At 39.1% G+C, this 19960-nt stretch overlaps 2 protein-coding genes across 2 annotated transcripts in view; one reads left to right on the top strand and one right to left on the bottom strand.

The window, feature by feature from the left end:
• LOC131785196 (cartilage oligomeric matrix protein) overlaps positions 1 to 19960 on the bottom strand; it is a 23049-nt gene extending 3089 nt beyond the window's left edge. Inside the window, 18 exon segments of the mRNA XM_066165448.1 lie at positions 516 to 559; positions 1108 to 1127; positions 2092 to 2144; positions 2725 to 2843; positions 3172 to 3331; positions 4087 to 4194; positions 4430 to 4537; positions 4977 to 5135; positions 6164 to 6241; positions 6376 to 6513; positions 11090 to 11226; positions 11467 to 11548; positions 11740 to 11930; positions 12363 to 12486; positions 12835 to 13172; positions 14020 to 14274; positions 15127 to 15233; positions 19822 to 19960. Coding sequence (XP_066021545.1) covers positions 516 to 559; positions 1108 to 1127; positions 2092 to 2144; positions 2725 to 2843; positions 3172 to 3331; positions 4087 to 4194; positions 4430 to 4537; positions 4977 to 5135; positions 6164 to 6241; positions 6376 to 6513; positions 11090 to 11226; positions 11467 to 11548; positions 11740 to 11930; positions 12363 to 12486; positions 12835 to 13172; positions 14020 to 14274; positions 15127 to 15202 — 2190 coding nt within the window. The 5' untranslated portion in view covers positions 15203 to 15233; positions 19822 to 19960.
• LOC136280123 (beta-1,3-galactosyltransferase 5-like) lies at positions 7850 to 9724 on the top strand. The gene is made up of 2 exons (XM_066164810.1): positions 7850 to 8304; positions 8977 to 9724. The coding sequence occupies exons 1-2, from the start codon at positions 7850 to 7852 to the stop codon at positions 9722 to 9724; spliced, it is 1203 nt and encodes a 400-aa protein (XP_066020907.1).

Below are 19960 nucleotides of genomic sequence, written 5' to 3'. Positions count from 1 at the left end.
TTTTCATCGTTACCTTGTAAACGGGAGCAGCTGACAAACAAAACAAAAATAAACAATCTGTGGAAATTAATAAACGGGCTAACAAACCCGGCATAAAAGGCGATCACCTAGAGCCGGTATATTTATCAAATGTCAGAGACGATTTAGCAGTTACAATAAAAATCCTCAGGTGATTATCAAGGCAACAGCTTTTATTTGTGTTAATCTATCAAAAAATCACACAGAGGCCATTTTTGAAAGAGGGTGCCTCAGTGTTGTATTCCCTCACCTGGGGTCAACCTCGTTTTCCAGGGTCCTCTCCACCCTCGAGGAAGAGATAGGAGACTGGGAACGAGTTGAGCATGAGACGGTTATGGTTAAAAACATGACGTAATTTTTTGGACCAAATAGATGCACTCTTCTCAATCGAGGACAATACATTGAATAAAATTCAAAACATTAGTTTAAAATTCTTCCCAGCCACAGAATCCCATCTTCCCCTCCAGAATTTCCTTCACAAGATTATGTCATCTTACCTTTTTGTTGACTGTTCCAGAGGGCCTTTCTTGTTTTGTTGGTGCTTTCAGGGTCAATAGCCAGAGTGTTGGTACAAAGATGAAGTCGCGTTCGCGTTATTTCTGGGGTTGACTGGACACAGGCATCTTCTTTATCGTGCACGACCATCACCATCAAAGTCTTTCGATACAGGCATCGCCGTATGTATCACCTAGAAAACAGAATGACAATGGCAGCTCAGGCATGTAGGAGCGCTGTAATGCGGGGTTAATCAAGTCCTTGTCTTGTGTCTTTGAGTAAGACACCTTGTTCAATTCCACACCATAGTACCCGATTAAATGTCTACCGGAGAAAACCGTTCAAATAGTCTCCAGCAAAATGTTGTTGACGCCAGTGACCGTCCCGTTTTCTTGGTTGATTGGCTCGCTTTGCAAAATACGTGTTTTTTTTCAATGTGTACTGTAAACTGCTTTTAGTTTAGATTTGATCAAAAAAAACAAAAGGTTTAAAAGGGGACGTAAACATGTGATATCTCACTTACTTTTGGTTTGCTTTTGATCGACATTAACAAACAAACACCAGTCGAACAGTTTGTCCCCTGTAATCATGTACCCCATCTCTCATCGTCATCGCTATCGCAATGGATCACACCTTAGGCAGAAGCAAAACGTTTCATCACTTAGTCCTAGTATGGTCCGCATAAATTAACGAAGGACAAATGAACGAGGGACGGAGGGACGAAGTGACGGAGGTTGGATGGGTGGAGGGGACGAGGGGACGAGTGGGAACGAGGTGACTGAGGGGACGAGGGTAGCAGGGGACGAGGGGAGGCCGAGGGGACGAGAGGGAGCGAGGGGACCGAGGGGACAGGACGGGGACGAGGGGACTAGGGGACGAGGGGACGAGGGACGAGGGGACGAGGGGACGAGGGGACGAGGGGACGGATGGTACGTTGGAGCGAGGGGACGAAGGGACAAAAGGACAGATCGAAACGACAAAGGAACGAAGAGACGAAGGGACCAAGGTGACGAAGCGATCGTTGGAACGAAGGAAGCGAAGCGCCTTTCCTGTAAGCTAATAACTCAGCCTTTTTTTCAAAAAAAAACTCTGTTTTCCCCCTTTTCTGGCTACAACCTCCCTTTCAAACCCTCTTGAAAAACTTGAGAATTGGCTTTCACCTTTACGCATTTCTCATCCTGATCAGCATCTGCAGTTGAGCCTGGGTTTTTCCTGACTCAAACAGTTTATCAAACTTGTCCCTCTACTATGCCGTCAACTGTCACTTTGAAAGAAAGAGTATAATTGAGAACTTGTTTACATTGGGGGCCCCGTGATAACTTCTCTCTCAATAGATAAAATTGACAACAACAAAAACAATTTATAGACGTTAGATAACATCTCAAAATTCCTTTAATTTAATTTAATTTCATTCATTCATAACATTCTAATACAGTGTACAGAAGGGGGTTAATGAGAATAAAGAAATTTATAGAACATTGAATTGAAGTAATTCTAAATCCCATAATTGGCCATCAAACAAGTACACGTTCACTAATTACGAGAATTGGATTTCAAATCTTGGTTAATTATACTTACTAGTCGCGATCTACGTCACAAGCATCTCCCCAGCCGTCATTATCTTTGTCATTCTGGCAAAGGAATGAATTTGGTCAATCAAACAGAGAGACACCTCAAGAGGTTAAGGAGAACATAGATGAAGAGCAAGAGCGAAAGACTGAAAAGATGAAGTATGAGGCTGACAAAAACTGTCGAGGACAACGCATATATATATATATATATACGGGGGGGGGGGAAGGAGGGGGGAGGGAAGATGAAAGAAAGAAAGGAACAACTGGTTCTGTTCTGCAGGAACTTATTCCGGATTTAGCTGGGGATTCATTAGCATAAAGGTACCAGTAGTGTTTCTGAAAGAAATGTTCGCTCATCGAAGGTGACCGCTTTTCCCCCCTCAAACCAAATTCATAAATTCATCATATTGTCCTGACATTTTTGCTGGTACCCATTTCTACTTCTGGGTGTTGAATGGAGAAAGGCATTGTATAATGCTGAGAAGTATCACGCCTGACAAAATGTTCCACCCTTGCTTGGAATCCGGACCTTTCCTTTCGACTAGGAGTTGGGAAATGAATGGGAAAGTAACAAAAGAAAGAGCATAAAAAGAGATGTAAACAGGAGAAATGTATCAACTCTGACGAACGGCCTACATACTTGATTACTATTGGGTGTGAAGGGGCAGTTGTCACACGCGTCTCCGAAAGCGTCACCATCCTTATTTGCTTGCTTTCTGTTTGGAACCGCAGGACAATTATCGAAGATATTTCTGAGGCCTACAGAGAAAGAGGAAGGTCGATTAGTGCTTTGAAATATCCTGCTTGTTTTTCTGATCTCAAACTTTCGCACCCCACCCAAAGCATACGTTACGTTGGGCGGATTAAGAGATTTTTAATAGGTAGAAGTCCAAATTTAGATTCTGAAAACACAGACAGTTTTGTTTGACACTACAACCTTAATGGAAAAGGACATATTTCAAGATGAGTACATTTTGAGGTAAAATGCGACCATGTCGTTAAATTTTTCTTGGTTTCAGACGGGAAGTAAAAGAAAAAAAGAAAAACCAACAGGTCTGATTGGGGAAGGGGGTCGGGCACTGCTTACCATCTCCATCTATGTCAGGGTCACAAGCATCCCCTATCCCATCACTATCCGCGTCGTTTTGTTCACGGTTCGGAATGTCTGGACAGTTATCACAATCATTCCCGATCCCGTCACGATCTGTGTCTCTCTGATTTCTATTGAAAACATGCGGGCAGTTGTCCTACAAGAATAATAAATGTGTTCAATTCACTGTCTATTAGCGCGAGTGTCATAAATACTAAATGTGTTCAATCCCTGTTTCTGAGCCCGAGTGTGATAAATACTAAATTTGTTCAATTCACTATCTCTTAGCGCGAGTGTGACAAATACTAAATGTGTTCAATCACTGTCTCTTAGCCCGAATGTGACAAGTACTAAATGTGTTCAATTCACTGTCTCTTAGCCCGAGTGTGACAAATACTAAGTGTGTTCAATTCACAGTCTCTTAGCGCGAGTGTGATAAATAATAAATGTGTTCAATTCACTGTCTATTACCCGAGTGTGATAAAGTCAGATTACGTAAAAACTTAAGGACGATTTATCTTATCCGGTGACCACGAAAACTGAGGAAATGATGCTTTATAAAACGAGCACTGAAAAGTGGAGTAAATTAGAGCTCAGAACGGTTTGACTGGTATAAAAGACAGTGGACTCATCCTTGCAGTCAATGCAGCTTCAAAAGTCCTTAGACGGGGAAGGGACATGCATTCACTTGGCCTAACAGGGCCTGCGCTGGATAATGGGGTGTGTCTAAAAGGAATCTGGAGTCTTAAAAGATTATTATTTGAGTTTGACGGCCTCGACGGTCCCCCATTCACATACACCAAAACATCCTCACGATCGTTTGCAATTAATAGAAGATGTTGTCAGCTTCGTCAATCCTGCACTAGAGAGACTTAAAGAACTATTCCCTAACATGGACACATAACCAATTACCCTAAAATCTGCCAATCTGTCACCATCCACGTCCAATTCACACATATCTCCCACACCATTTTTGTTCACGTCTTCTTGTTCCGAATTTGGAACATTTCTACAGTTGTCCTAAAAGAATGAAATAAACGAAGATTGATTATTAATTTTTAAGGTCAAGTTTTAAAAGTGGGAATTGTTGAGCCACAAGCTTCTTTGAAGGTTATAGGTCATAATTTTCCGAACGAATAGATACATTTTCCTATAAAACGTGTCCAGGGCTCTAGACTAAGTAAACCACGACAGTCACAAGCTCCCACAGGAAACGATGGTTTAGTGTTTTCATTTTTTGCCGGAGTGGTTTTACCTTCATACAACGAGGATCTCCAGTACAGCTTAACTTCTCATCCGGAATTCCGTCCATATCCTGGTCATTACCACACACGAATCCATTTCCAGCCAGGCCAGGTTTACACTGTTAAAAGGAAGACCGATGTTAAAATTAACAGAAGTAATGAGAAGAACAATGAACATGGACAGGTCAGCGCAGTTTCGCCCATCATACTATAAATATACCGCAACTGAGCCTGGGTGGGAGTAACCGCAAGCAAACCAAAGCAATAATTTTTCACAAAATGTGCTTTTATACTTTTTACCTGACTAACTTAAGTCTTTGGGTAAATGGCAATATACAATTAGAAACAAACAAAGAAACGCAACAAACGCAACAAACGACTTCTTTCCATAATTTTGCGCCGCACATGTTTTGAACCTTAACTCGTTACCAGGATTCTTCCTTCTTTTCCTCCCTTAGAAACATAGTAAGACATGCATGGGTGAGGAAAGGACCAAAAAACTGAGAACAGGATGGGAAAAAAAAAGTAACAAATAAATTTTGAGACAGTTTCTCTTACCCTGCACTCAAAAGCTGCACCTTCCTTGGTTGGTATACATTCCGCTCCTCGGCCGCAAGGATTTGTCTTGGGATCACCTGAACAAAACTTGACGCGAACACATTCACTGTGAGGATCTCCGACATATCCATCCTGACATGCACCACAAGAATAGCTTCCCTGCAAATGAAATTTAAGTCCATCAATTAAGAGCGTTATCTGTTAATTATCTCATATGGAGAGATAATGAAAAAATTGTGATTCTCTTACTCAGGTTATCACCCCGGAACAGTGGGGGCCTCCGAGCAGGGACTTACCACGAGGCAAGAAAAAATGTCCCTCATTAAAATTACAATTTTAGAGGTTACAAGAGGATTTCACTCTCTTATTCGTATATCAACTCATTCATCTATCTATTTATTCATTTTTTCAGGTTAGATCTATCCCTAAAAGGAAAAAACAGATTTTCAGTTCATCACTGTTTTGCTGGTGATAATGGTAATAATAATAATTTTTATATCTCTCAATCAGCATGTGCGCTATGATTGGTCAATTTAGCGGGCCTTGCTGCTAATTTCAAAAGTTAGCTTAAATTAAAAGCTTCCCCTATCCCCTGCTTGAATTCAGAGATAGAAAGAATATCTTGCTGGCATCGTTTTCTCGTTCGTACTGTATGTTACGGAACTTCGTTATTTTCCGCTCACGTGATCCGTAACATACAATAAGGACTTCATACTCAGTTAGAAAGAAGTATTAATTATGATAATGATGATGATGGCAATAATAATAGCAATAATAAAAATAATAATGGTAATGATATTGATAATGACCGTAATAATTCAGTTTAGTTTAGATGATGATGGTTATGACAATGTTTGTATACTTTAGGTAACATGAGTTCGAGTGCAATTCGTTGTAAATGAGCACAAGTAAATTTATCAAAGACTACAAAATTGCTCGAGCCCTTGGGACAAGTGCAATTTGTAGTCTTTGAAAAATTTACAAGTGCTTATTACACCAAATTGCAAGAGAAATCATGTGAATACCTGTTAATACTGTACATGAAAAAATATCGTAGAGAGTCTCGACAGACGAAATTTTGAAAGCGAGCGCGCGCTATTTGCAATTGCACTCGTGTTACAACTTTGCACTCGTGTTATATGGGAATGCCCACGTTTTCAGCCAATCAGAGGCGCGTAATAACTTACTTGTGTATTAATGCATGTGGAAAAAACAGAGCAACCGCCATTTCTACCGTCATTGCATTCATCTACGTCGTGACAAAGCTGGAGGTAAAAAATTCAAAGAGGATTAACGCTAAATTGTCAGCTGTAGTAGATTGGAGAATAAGTCTTTTTGAATGTTTGTCAGCCTTGTCGCTCGGGAATAAAATTTTCTAAAAATGGAAAATTGACTTTACCTGTTTGATGTGTTCAGCAAAGTCCCGGCCGATGCCCACGGTAGAATTACCCAGAAATCCTTTAGGGCACGCACTGCACTTAAAGCCCGGCTGGAGATTGGTGCAAGTGGCATGCGGTGAACAGGGCGAATATAGACACTGACGAGAAAACAGAACGACAAAATGAGAATGAAATTTCTTCCTCTACGGTGGGTACGCTCGTAACACATCCTAGGTGAAAGCGTGCATAACAGCGAATAAAATTCTTTTTTTTCAGGCAATTGGAGGAAAGGTAGCGCGTAGCGAAAGCGAGGAGAGAGCATAGGGAAAGTCAAGCCTCTCACCTGTGAACGCAAAAAATTTAGCGCCTATTCAGCAGACTACCTGATTTTGCATCACTGCGCACCGCGCGAAAAGTCCCTAAGACATCATCTACAAGGATACGCTTAGTCGTCAAATGATAACTGAGAAAAATCGGTCTGAAACTGAAGCGTTGATTCGTTATCGTTTCCAAATAGTTTCATTTAAGCAATACACCGCACTTCCTCTCGGTTAACCGGCTTAATAACCCACGCGGGATGGAAAAACAAGAGAAAAGATTGCAAATTGTAAATCACTCGCTCCAGCTCGCGATTTACAATATTTTATCCTTTTCTCCCAATATCTTGCGTGGATAATTACACCGGTACACCGATATAAATTTTAAAAAGTCTATGCCTGCAGTGATTTTAACTTTACTAATAAACGATAGGTTTAACATCTCAGTTATTTTATAAATACTTCCGGTATCAGCTGAGAACATGAACCTTTTTCGGCTTAACTTAAATTGTGTAATAACCTGGTTGACTGTTAGCTCAGGCAAGGAGAGTTGTGGTGTAACGTTAAACAAATAATAACCACAAAGAACGAAACAAAGCGAAACGTGACAAACACACAAAACAATTTAACTCCCACTCCATCCTAATGACATAACAGTAATGTGTGAGACTAGAAAAGATATCCTCACATAGCTACTTTCCTCCGAGTTATTAATCTTCTTTGAGATCTTTCATCGTTTGCTACTGTACATGTATCTATATTGATATTTTTGTGGCAGCTTTACTCGACAGGTGAAGCTAATTCAGTCTGCCCCATCAGCGATTTGATACAATAGAGAGAGAATCGAAGTGAGAAAAAGGCGCTATTACACGTTTGAAATAATTTGACAGAGATCGGTTTTAAACGAAACAAGATCATTGACAAATTAGAGACAATAATTTTTTGCAAATTAACAGAAGGGTCGTTAAACCGTCACTAATTTCCATGGTAACATTTTGCTCCTAGAGTAATTCCTTAGTTATCTGCCAATTATATTTGTCATAATGTTTGCTTTGGTTAAGCTTTTAAAGGCAATTTTTAACGCTTTAAAGGTTCAAAGAAGTTCGTCTTTAAATTCATAATACTAATACTTCGATTTTCTCTTGGCATTTCGGCGTTTTATTTGGTACCTATCACCATGAGACTTGCGTTCAAGCGAAAACTCATACTTCTACCGTGTCTAGTCTTTCTGATTGCAGTTGGGAATGTTTTCGTGTTGGTTTATCAACACCATGAAAAATCACCAGTCAAAAAAGGCAACCAAACTGTAACTGTCTTAATTCATGAAAAAGCGCCGAGTAGCTATAATTTTCTCAAAGCTCTGCGAGTCGAGATCAAAGAAACATTCAGACGATATGAAGCTAAGGAAGAAACTGTCGGTAAAACTTATCAGAAAGCTGCATTTCATAAGAAGCAAGGCAGATATAGGAGAAATTCCATCGTCTTTCCTGATTGTCAGCCCACACCGTTCCTCTTAATTGAGGTTCATACAACGCCGCAGAACTTCATGGAAAGAGAAGCCATACGTCTTACTTGGGGGCGGCCGCAAAACGCTATCAATGCAGCAAACGTAGGGGAGCAGTTAAATCCAAGGTTAGTAGAAATCCAGTAAATGCGGAGTCAGGCGAGTCGATGAAAAGATTGTAATTTGTCCGGTAGAAATCTACATGAAATTTTGGCTTAGACAACTTTTTACAAATTACTTTCAGATTCCATGCTTTAACATTTAATTACTTTGCGTTACTTGATGGGGGTAATTTATTACAAAGTACCAGCTCATTTATAATCAATTTTCAATTTACACGAGTGCGTAAACAAAAGTTTCAATTTTTCGTTCGTGTTTCATCTAATACGCATCTTCACTGGTAAAGAGTAGGTAGTTTAAAATTCCCCCAGATTGCGTTGAAACTTTAATTTGAGTCTTCTTCATTTAATTGCAATATCTGTCAATATTTCGGTCATCTCGCCTCCAGTGTCTTTAGTTAAAATGAATAGATAAATTTCTTACAATTGAACAACCAAACCCTCCAAATCAACAGAATATCATATTCTCTTGGCCAAATCTGTTTTCTTTCACTCAGACATCGTCACGTGAAACCATTTTAGGCCCTGTACGTACAAACTCTGGATTATGGCAATCGAGGAAAAGGGCCATTCTGCATGTACCAAAAAAATATGATAGCAAAATGAACAGGAGAAAATAAAAATTGTCTCTGAGATTTGCTCCTGACTTTGCCTTATTTTTCCTTGTCTTTCTCTCGTTAGTTTGTGGAAAACGGTTTTCCTCATTGGACATACGCAGAATAAACGCTTAGATGAGCTGCTTGAGGTCGAGGCAAATCACCACAAAGATTTGGTATTTGGAAACTTCATCGATTCGTACCGAAATTTATCAAGAAAAATGGCTTTTGGAGTTGAATGGGCATCTAAACACTGTCAGGCAAGGTACATTTTGAAGGCAGATGAAGACTCGTTCGTCAACATACTTGAGGTTATTAAATTGCTCAAGAAATACGACCGCATGTACTCAAGAAATACTCCTCTATACATGGGGGCTGCTCTCCTTGCTAAGGAACCCTATCGGGATAAAAAGAGCAAGTTTTATGTGTCGGAAAAAGACTATCCCCGGCCGACGTATCCCCCGTACGCAGCCGGGGCAGGCTACGTGTTTAGTGGAAATCTGCTGAGAAATCTTTCCACCGCTTTAAAAGTTGTGAAGTTATTCCCCAACGAAGACGCATGTTTCGGCGCTTTAATGCAGCACAACGGGGTCAGTTTACTAAACAATGACCGATTTATACCCTTCTCAACGGGGAAAGCTGTTTATCGTAAGGAAGGGGGATACAGCTTGTGCAGGTTTGACAGTCCTCTAGTTATTCATAGAGTTTCCGGAATACTTCAAATTCAGACTCATTTTAATGTCTTGGTTTTACGGCATGTACCGACGATTTGCCAGCACATCAAACATGGAATAGGCGAAGATGACAACTTCGTTGATGATGAGATTTGGTAAGGCAAATTGAAATTCATCGGTGAAGCGGCAATACCTTTTAAGGCTGTCTGTCCTAAGTATAGGCCAACTTCTTTTCTGATTCAATCGACCTTTTTCTCGGTATTACGTTCGATGCGATGGTAAAAAAGTAAGTTCATTTAAAAAAATTTGCAAGTTATTTTTAAAATATCTGCATACTTTTGTTGATTATTATCTATTTTAGATGCGACAGAAGAACCTTAAACCTAATCCACATAAAGCTGCTTCTCTAAAGATAACGGGATCTCAATTGGACAATTTATTCCTCTGTTGTACTTTTATGTATACGAAAACTTAATTAAAAAATCGTTCCACAATTTCTTGCTGCAACACTGTCCACTGCGAGAGAGAACATTAATTTCGAGATTTTGTAGCAAAATCCACAAAAAAAGAAAAGTATACAGAATAACGTGACATTCCATAACATAGGAATAGATTTATTTGACCGGAGGAAAAACAAAAAGCAAGCTCTCTGGGTCAACGAGAAAAGTAAATTTATATCTGCTTTGTAATCCAAAAGAAGAAAATTGTGTTGATTTGATGCATTTTTTTTACGGATATGTCTTTGGACCAATCAATCGGCTTTGTAATAATACTTTTAAGGTGATGATATTGTTTATGTTCTCGTAAATATTGTATCAGATGCAAAAATACGTTAAAAAGAAGAGAAAGAACCACTGTTATAAATACCGCGAGCTATTCTATAAAGATTGTTGCCTCGATACGCGCTATACCAGACCTTTCTCGTGTAAACTAGTATTTACCCCATGCTGTTTCAGATTCGGGATGAAATTCCTTGAACTCCTCATAGCGACCCAAGAAACAGTAATAAAACAAATTTTAATCATGGTTCAGACAAGTTTGGTCAGAAAAAACCTAGGTGTCCCGAGTTTTCGATTCACTCAATTATGTGTCTCAAGGACAATGGCCATGAGTTATTCAAGGTTTCTCCCGTGTTTCCTTTTGGTCTGCTTTAGTAACACACTATGAATTAATAAGGACCCGTGTAAAAGTTTAAAAGAACAAAAAATTTTTGGTAGAACGCCCGAGGAGGAGACGAACTTCTTATTATATAATGCCTCCAAACAGTTTTAACCACAAAGAGATCTGCAGCTCATTTTGAATCATGTTTGAAGTTTTCCATCAGTCAAAGGCTAACATGCTAACGTTGTTGTGTTTGCTCAGCGAGTATCGAACAATAAAACGGGTAAAACCCTACTTGATTGATCGTTATCAGACTTGCTACATAAACAAGGTTTCTCTTCATGTCTTCTCTTCATTTTATCTCTTCTCTTCCCTTTATCCTCTCCTATCCTATTTTATCGTATCTCATCTTTGTTTATTTACCTCATCAACGTCATCACATCTCATCCCGTCCCCAGTGTATCCCGGCGGACACTCGCCACACTTGAACCCAAGCCCGTCATCAGGCGTATTCACACATTCGACAAACGGGAAACAAGGCTTCAAGGAACACTTGTCCACTGAAATATGAAACCAAAATCAAGAAAGAGAAATCACGTCAATCTAAACTCAACAACACTATTATGTATGAAAGGCAATCGTTGTCTAACTTAAAAAAATTCAAAGTTTTGAGGCAGATTTCCTCGTAACGAATATTAAGAATTGATCTCAAGTATAAGGATGTAAAAACCGACCCTTTTTGCTTAAGGTTTACCGAATTGGTTATCTATTTAAATTTAGTCGTTAAGCTTCATCATTACCATTTTCTCTTCCTGGCGAGAAAGCCCTTCTGGAGCAAACACCGCTTTCAAGAGTTTTCTTAATTGACGTCAAGTCGTCAGACTGAAAGACAAATGGTACAAACAGCATAACTCAAGTAAATCCAAGGCTTAACCTAAGCCACTTTGTGTTGTAAATTCCAAATCCTTGAAAGGAACGCAATTCTGTTCAATCTTGAGCTGTCCATAACTTCCCCTCTCTTCTCTTATAGAACTAAAGCTTCAAATGATAATTTAGAAACGTTCTTGGCTTACTTGGGACTGCAATCTTTCCTTCACATGCAGCAGTGATCTCTGGAGACTCTCTTCTCGTCTCTGTGCCTCTTTCTGCATATTGACCAGGACCATCATCAAATCTTGAGTGGAATACTGTAAGGAAGGCGCCCCCGGGGCTGCCAGCGATGGCGTCCTAGGCTGGCCTCGTATCTGGGGAGAGTACAAGGAACCTAACAGGAAAGAAAAATTAGCAATGGCGCGCACATCTGTCAATCACGTGGATTCCTTGTAGGAGATTCAGAATTTGTCTTCGTTTCATGTTCTTGACAAAATAAATCCGTCTTCCTGCACTCAACGACCGACCCCAAGATCTACCCTTCCTCTTATTCTTGTTACTAACATGATGCTTTTAAAATTTCTGATCCTAGAGCTATGCAGGAAACGTACATGTCGCCTATGAACTTATTATATTACTGGCCTAACTCACCATAGAGCTCTCATATAAAGATTATGGGAGAGCACCGGAGAGCGGAATCCGAAAGTCTAAGATTTTTCTCTTTGTCCTAAGTTTGAGCCAGAGAAAGCCGTAGTTATGAATTGAAAAGAACAGATATCAGCAGACATACGAAATGTGTTAGGAACGTTACTGATGTACAAATTACCAGCAGAAAAGAGTTCCCCTTCACCCTCTAACAAATCAGATGGACTGGGAGGCAGACAACTTGTGCTGTTCATCAACTCTTCTACTTGCTTGTCAAACACAAACTTGACGTTTTGAAGACTTCCCTTGAAAAAAGAAAAACAAATGATCGTCAGCCTTTCATTCCTTCAAGTGGAATGTGTCATTAATTCATTGAAAAATCAATCCTCAATTAATTGAGGCGGCACTGTCCTGTTCAAGAAAAAACGAAATAAAGAGAACCTGACGCGAGGTCGTTTTTCCAAAGTACCGGTAGTTGCCGAAATGTTAGTTTGTTTGTATTTTTTCTTTTTCATTCATGAACCCAAGGCTCGAACCCGAACTTTCCATTACGGATTCCAGGGCGCTAACAGTGTCTACTGCGGTTGTATCTTTAGTGCTTCGCGCTAAATTTGTACCCTCTCTATCATGCACTGCACCATAATTGTCCATACCTTCCAAGTTAGCATTGCACTGTCTGTCTTTCCACTTCTCCTCCCAAATAGGAACACGATATCCTGAGAAATTTTTGAGGAAGATGGGAAAAATTCCTCTATCTGCGTTAGCAGCTGTCTTCGACCACGCATCTTGCAATCCACGTACAGACCCGCAAGTGTTTTCTTGGGATGACTGTGCGGGAAAATGTGCAATGCGATTTTGTGCCATTTACCATCAGATAACGCTCCGATATGGTGAAATGAAGCCTCCCGGATTTTCAACTCTGATGTTTGGTAGGTAATGCCCAGCCGACAAGTCCGATAACAGCTTATCCATACGGAAAGTAAAGTTTTCCCTAAATAGGCAATTGAATCAGTCAGCTTATTGTCTATGAAACCTTTGAGGATATTTTTTTCTTTTACAGCACTCCCATTTATTGGAGAGAAAAAATGATGCAATAGCTACTATTTTTTTCCCCTGTTTACTTTGTGGTGAAGTGAACAAGCTATTTAAAATTCCTCCTCCTCTTCTTCAATATTTCTAGATGTATAACCGACAAACTGATCTCTTTTTTCAATGATTTAATTACAAAAGAAAAAACAAAACAGAACAAAAACGGAAAAAACAAAACCAAATACTCCTTGCAGAGTTACAAAAGAGACACTACTTACGTTACAGTAGATGCATTAATTACAATGATACTTCACTTACATTTCTGGTACTTACATTAAAAACACTAACACTATTTACATCACAATACCAACACTACATACAATGGTATCACAAGTTACACAGCTTATTTTTTTAAAACTTAAATTACAGGGGCTAATTTCACTAATTTTTTTCTAAAAATTGGCTACGAATTATATTTTGGTCTCTCTTCTATTCCGTTATTTTTATTTTATAAATTCTTTTCTTTTTTATTTCTTTCGAGCGAAAACTCAGTCAAACTGAAATTTCTACCCATATAGAATCCTATGAACTCTGCCAAAATTTAGTTGTTAAGGAGCATGAAGTATACAACGGACGTATTGTTTAAAAATTACTTTATTCCGTCGAATTTCCGAGCAAACGAACAACACGAAAAGCGCGCCCACTAGCTGAAGGCGATTGATAAGGTTAATGGAAGAACCAACAGAACTAAACTGTAGATATTTAAAGCCTGTCAAATTACAAAAAAGGAATGACGATAAAAAACGTACCTGAGATCTTGGCGTCCATCGAGAAAAGTGTTCCATGTGAAAAATCTTTGACCTTCAAGTTTGCAACGACAACAATTTGTCTTTCTTTGATCAACATTCGTCTGATTGTGTCTAAGACTTGCCTCGACAATTCCATTCTAGGCAGGTGTTTTCCGATTTTGAAAGCATTACCAGTCTCTCTATAAAGGCCCTGAACCTGATTTACGCCTTCCGTGTTGGAATTGATGCCAAAAACCTCAAAAAGGTCTATCTCCGCTACAGAAATAAGATAAAACATATAATTAAATTGGAGAGAGAATGAATCAGGATCTTAAAAGCTACATGCATGCGCGCAACGTAGAAGTGATAAAGTTCGTAACACAAGGCACAGTAGTGTTGGACGGTCTCTAGTGAATACGGTTGGGCCGATACCGTTTCTCAAATTGGTACCATACCAAACACAATGATGACCTTTCTCTTCAATAACGATATCGCAACTGTGACGTCATTGAGTTCACTGATAAGACACGTGGTCCTCTTGATTAGTGCAAATACAATTTTTTTGCACTTCATATGTTTATTATTGATGTTCAGGACTCTGTAGTAAGGTGAAAAACACAGACACAAGAACATATTATGGAAAATTTACATTTCTTGAACTGATCGTTGTTCATTTCACTCTTGCAGCATTCACACGCCACTTACATGTGACACTGTCCTCTACGCGTGACCGCGCTCTTTGCCTCCAGGAAATGACTAGAAGAACTCACGTGCGGGAGAAGACAAAGTCTGAGCAGGTCAGGTGCGGTATCAGAAAGGAATCTACTCCTCTCGATAGTATCGATATTTCCCGATCTGACCACGGTTTCGCCGGTATCAAATACTAAGCATTGGTGTTGGCCCTCTCTTATTTTTTCAAGCTTTTTCTTTTCAAAATAAGCGGCACTTGACAAACAACAACCAACACAGTAGAAATAGAAGACAACGTCCCTCTTACTAATCCAAGCGGGGTAAAATGCGTAGCGACTTATTCATGGCCCATAATATTAAAGATCATAGTTAATCGCGCACTGGTTTTTGCGTAAACTAGAAAGGAGAACCCTACAGAATAATTTTGCTTGAACTTACCCGCTGTCGCCGGAGTCAGGGAAGTCGTTGAGACTATAGCAAATATACAACATAAAAGTGGCTGAATAGAGAACATCCTCACTAATCAATTAGAGCAGCCAAAGAGTCTGAAAAAGAAAACATGAGGATTGATTGCTGTTTTAACTGGAGTAGATGAAATTTGAAAACCTTAAATTATTCTTTCTTGTCATTAGAATGTTGTCTATGCTGAGTACAATTTAACTTTATCAAATGCATACACGCATGCTTGGTTTTCGCTTAAAATTAAAACGAATCTGGTCTTAAATTCAGCTGTGTAGCAGGTAATTTTTCGCTAAATTGTCAGTCATTGTGAGGTTTCTCTTTCTCTTTTGCTGTTTTCTTTCTAACTGACGAAGAACTAACGCTCAAACCGTCAGCTTTTTTTACCCTTTACGATGGCTGATTTACGTTTTCAACTCAGTTGTTAACACTAAATTACCTGCTAAACATTCTTCTAGTTATGTAACTGCTACCTGAAAAGTTTTGATCAAAGAAGTAGTTTCCCAGTTTGGTCACTTCAGTTCCATAAGTGACTTAATTGCGATAGCGTCTAGGTTACCTCAGACTTAGTGTAGATAATTAAAAACGAAAAGAGACCAAATTGAAACGAAAGCCAACAATCACGCCGTAATCACGGGGACAAACTTGGTATAACTGTGTCAAATTGCAATTGGAGATAGCTTAAAGGACAATGAGTTGTTTTCAGATCTGACACGAGATCTCATTTCTTTATCAAACGCATCAACCTTTTAAAACAATACGACAAGAACTCGAATGGGTCAGTGATAAACTTCTCTTAAGGCGTAAAATCGAGAAAGGGAAGGGATCCCTCTCTTTGACAAGTGAAAGAAATTAACATCTGAAAAATTACAAACAAAGTAGCATTCCCCCAATGGCAGGAGGAATATGGACAAAAAACCCCAGACCCCTCGCGTATGCACCCACAACCGATCGGATGCTAGATTAACGCATAAAGGCACAGGTGACTTAAGCACGATATATTGTACAAGTGTGTTTTCTTCGTTTTGTCATTACGCAACTTGATTTTTACCTGGAAAAAATAGTTGCATTTCAAGACCAAAAGACGTCAGAGATGCAACTTCATAACGAGTAATTTGGTTATCGTTTCTAAATTTGTTTTTCTTATAGGCGTCAAGAAAAAGCAGAGAATCTAAAACCCGCCTAAATCACCGCCAGGCATCGACTCAAAAACCACACCAGAGAGAAACAAAACGCTCGGTTGAAGTAAGGTCAATCTTTTTTTCAAATCCAGACATTTTACGGTTTCCGAAACCTAAACTACTTCAAAATAAACACTTTGGCTTCAAACTCATTTGTTTAAATTATGTATTTCTACTCATGCGAGACTATTTTTCTCAAATTCAATTATTTTAACCTTAAGACATCTGAACGTGTGGTTTTAGCTTATCAACAAGTATCTGTGATAGGCTAAAGGTTTTAGCACGGGGATAATTGCTTCAAAAGTGAGCAGTGTTATCAGAAACGATTCTAAAGTTTCTTCGCATGAGTAACCTGGCCTCTTTCACTTTGACTCTTGGAGAATTTGATTTGTAAGCCGATAAGGAATAAGGAACTTTGATGTACGCCATGTGCTGAGTCTGACTACTTCAAGATCATTTGGAGATCAAATCTTAAGGGCCAATAAACTTAAAGACAGAAATAAAATGAGCTTATTGCCATTGGTCGCTTCTTCCGTACAGTCATTATTATTGCGCGGTGATCAGCTCCGATGAAAAAACCTGTAAGGAACGTTGAAACGATTGGTCTAATTTAGACATGTTTATAGATACAGTAACCAGTCGAAGAAGACGAGACAAGAGACTGTTTTAGCTCCTTGAGTTCCCAGTACTAGCATTGTAACTAGACTAGCTTAGCCCATGGTCTTACGCTTGCCAAGTGCACGCAAATAGAAAGGGCGGCGTGTTTATTCATCTAATCGGAGCCAAATGCCTAGGATTCCACTCATCATTTTCTCGTTTAGGAGTTTGGCGAGTCAAAGTATCTTCTCTAGCTTTGAATTTAGCATTGAAATTCTTTCCGTAAAATGACGACACACCTATTTGAAGCTTGGAATAGAGAAAAATTGCTGGAGCTGGCGTGAACCCAGCTAGTCTTGAAGCGTGATTATCATCATGATCGAGTTTTTCCTCATAAGTAAGTTCTTGCTGTTCATAAACAAGTATGGCACCTCCAATGTTTTTCTTGAAAAACTAAATTCCTTATAGATGGACAATCGATAAGTAAGTAGTGACGATATCTCTGAAAGGGTCACATTCAGTGGAATGTCTATCACTTAGAACTGAACAAGTGAGTCAGGACCTGTCTGATGTGAGAGCTCGATTTTGCAGTAAACTTGGTATTAGGTGTTCAGTCCAACTGACTCCTCTCTTTATCAGACTAAATGCAACGACATTGACTGCCATATGGATAATGCTGAGAATTTGTTTTCCTTCTAAATATGAGGCAAAACTCTGTTTTCAATTTAATTGGAAAGATAACACAAACGTGATCTATTTACCGTAACCAACTCCTTTCATAACAGCATTAATAGGGATCAAAAAGCATTTAACACAGCACAACGGCAATTATTTCTCACTTGTTACTAAAGTAGATGAAAATCATCGGTTTCTGTTTGTCTGGCTCTGTTTCCTGTCCTGCAAAGACAACCACGTTATATTGAAATCCAAATAAGAAATAGTTATTCTGCCAGAGGGCGGGCTTTATTCTAACTTTTATTCTGGGAATAAAACTCCTTTGTGTAAACCATTGGTTAAACATGACGTAAAGAACTGCCGACTTAAATTAGTAGGCCACAGAACCTGATGTTTCGCTTCATGACTTCAAAGTAATTTGCTAGCTCGGTTGTTGAGAAGAATCATACCTACAACATGATCAGGTCAAACTTTCATGCGCTAGAAAACTATTTGTTTGCTTACACTGTATACGACGTGGAAAGTTCTGGCCAGGCCATCGCTGAAAAAAAAACCATGCACTTCATACTGAATAATCCCTCGCCACAACTCTGAGTTTTCCTTATCTTAAGGGCATTTATGGAAACTGTGCGGTTATCTACCTCATCTTAATATCTCTATCAACGTCAATTAAAGTAACTGCCTTGAAGGACTGAATCGTGTAGCAATACGTATTTCTTGATTAGCTGGAAAGAGTTATCATGTACAAACTATTGTATGCAGTACTTTTGCCATCTGATTGATTTTGTTTTTTTTTGTGTTAGGCTTAATAACGACAAATGAATAACTATTTCTTTTCAGTAGCCCTCAAAGCTTTTTCTCCTAACCTTTGGTTTTACAATGGCTCCTGCTCCATCACGCATATTATTTGCCTTCAGGCAATGCTATGAGACCGTGGGATGTTGATATTTTCATTAGGTCGAAAAGAATATTTATTAACGCCCTCAAAATAACCCTAATTACATTCTATTCAAATCATTACCGACTTACAAGACTCATTTTTTCTCTCCCACGTCATTTTGTCAGCTCGCTTTTTTAATCTTACGTTTGCACTTTGATAGTAAACCCTAAAATATTCTCGAGAAAGGTCTCTATATCATCCCATAGGTGATATCCATAAGTAATGAAAAGTTTAGAACATTGCAACCACTTCCTTACGGAGAGCTCTACAAGCTCGTGACTTGTTAAGCAGACATCACCAAGCTTAACAGGAGATGTAAACACGAGCTTACAACGAAAGACCACCAAGTAAAATTGAGCCCTTGTTTAAAGGAAAAGCTTCCAGAAGAAACGAAATTGTCATAAGTGTGTTGACATAACCTGTCAACCGGAAATGAAGTCTGAACCCTCCAAAAAAAGTCACATCCTTTATCACTTAGTTCTTGGAGATACAGCCAAATTGTGAGCCGAGATGATATAAAAATTCTCACGGCTTGATTTAGTTGAAAGTCGCCTCACACATACACACAAATGGTGATTTTTATTGCAGCTTTGATGAGACAATGGTGATTTCAAAAAATGTTTACCTTCAGCTCATTAAGGCTCGTTTGTGAAAATGACGACAGCTGTTGTGTATGACGTTAATTGAGTAAAAAACTGAGAAAGCATTACTTTCCTTTCTTCTTAACTTCGGGATTCTCTTGTCCCAATTCAACAAGTCTTACATTTTATTAGAATTGTGAACTTCTTTGTCCTCGTTGTGATTAAGATCATGCACTCAAGAGCGAAACACTGTAAAATACGTGTCAAGAGTCAAAGCAACCATCAGCACATATCTCAGCGAAATGTATGCAAAAACTCTGCGCATGAGAATTTTTACAACAGCACATCGAGAATACATCGGTGCCTACACGAAATTCTAAAGCAAATGTAGCGCTGCCGTTCGCAACTTCAACTTCAGTACAGTTTAAAGCATTTCGTAAGCAGTTACTCAGGTATACGACATTTGGAGTTTATCGATAGATCTGATTAACAACAAACCATTCTGGAAACTAATAACTGACATAGGAAAATTGACTTTTGAATCTTTTGTTTCGTATTGTCAACGTAAGGTTAAAAGTTCGACGTGTACACCGTGAAGAAAATACACCACGTTACGCATTAGTATGTTGGCGCTTAAAGTTCAATGAACAAAAAATTTGTCACGTTGTGACGAATGAAGACAAATTTGATTGCCTCTTACCTGCAGAGCTAACATAAACTTGATATACAAAGTTACAACAACGATGGAAACGCTCTGGCGACACCAAGATCTTAATTGCCAAGCTTGTTAAAGTAGAGCGAGACTTTTCCCTGTCTCGATGACACCGCTTCGATTTACG

The sequence above is a fragment of the Pocillopora verrucosa genome, chromosome 4 (genome assembly GCF_036669915.1).
Source record: "Pocillopora verrucosa isolate sample1 chromosome 4, ASM3666991v2, whole genome shotgun sequence".
NCBI classification, from domain to species: Eukaryota; Metazoa; Cnidaria; class Anthozoa; order Scleractinia; family Pocilloporidae; genus Pocillopora; species Pocillopora verrucosa.
This window is presented reverse-complemented; position numbering and strand designations above follow the sequence as displayed.

Bases quoted from the DNA above. Each gene is read 5' to 3' on its own strand.
- LOC136280123 (XM_066164810.1), top strand. From the start codon at position 7,850: ATGAGACTTGCGTTCAAGCGAAAACTCATACTTCTACCGTGTCTAGTC. The intron at 8,305-8,976 runs GTTAGTAGAAAT...TTCTCTCGTTAG, and splicing joins GGGGAGCAGTTAAATCCAAG to TTTGTGGAAAACGGTTTTCC.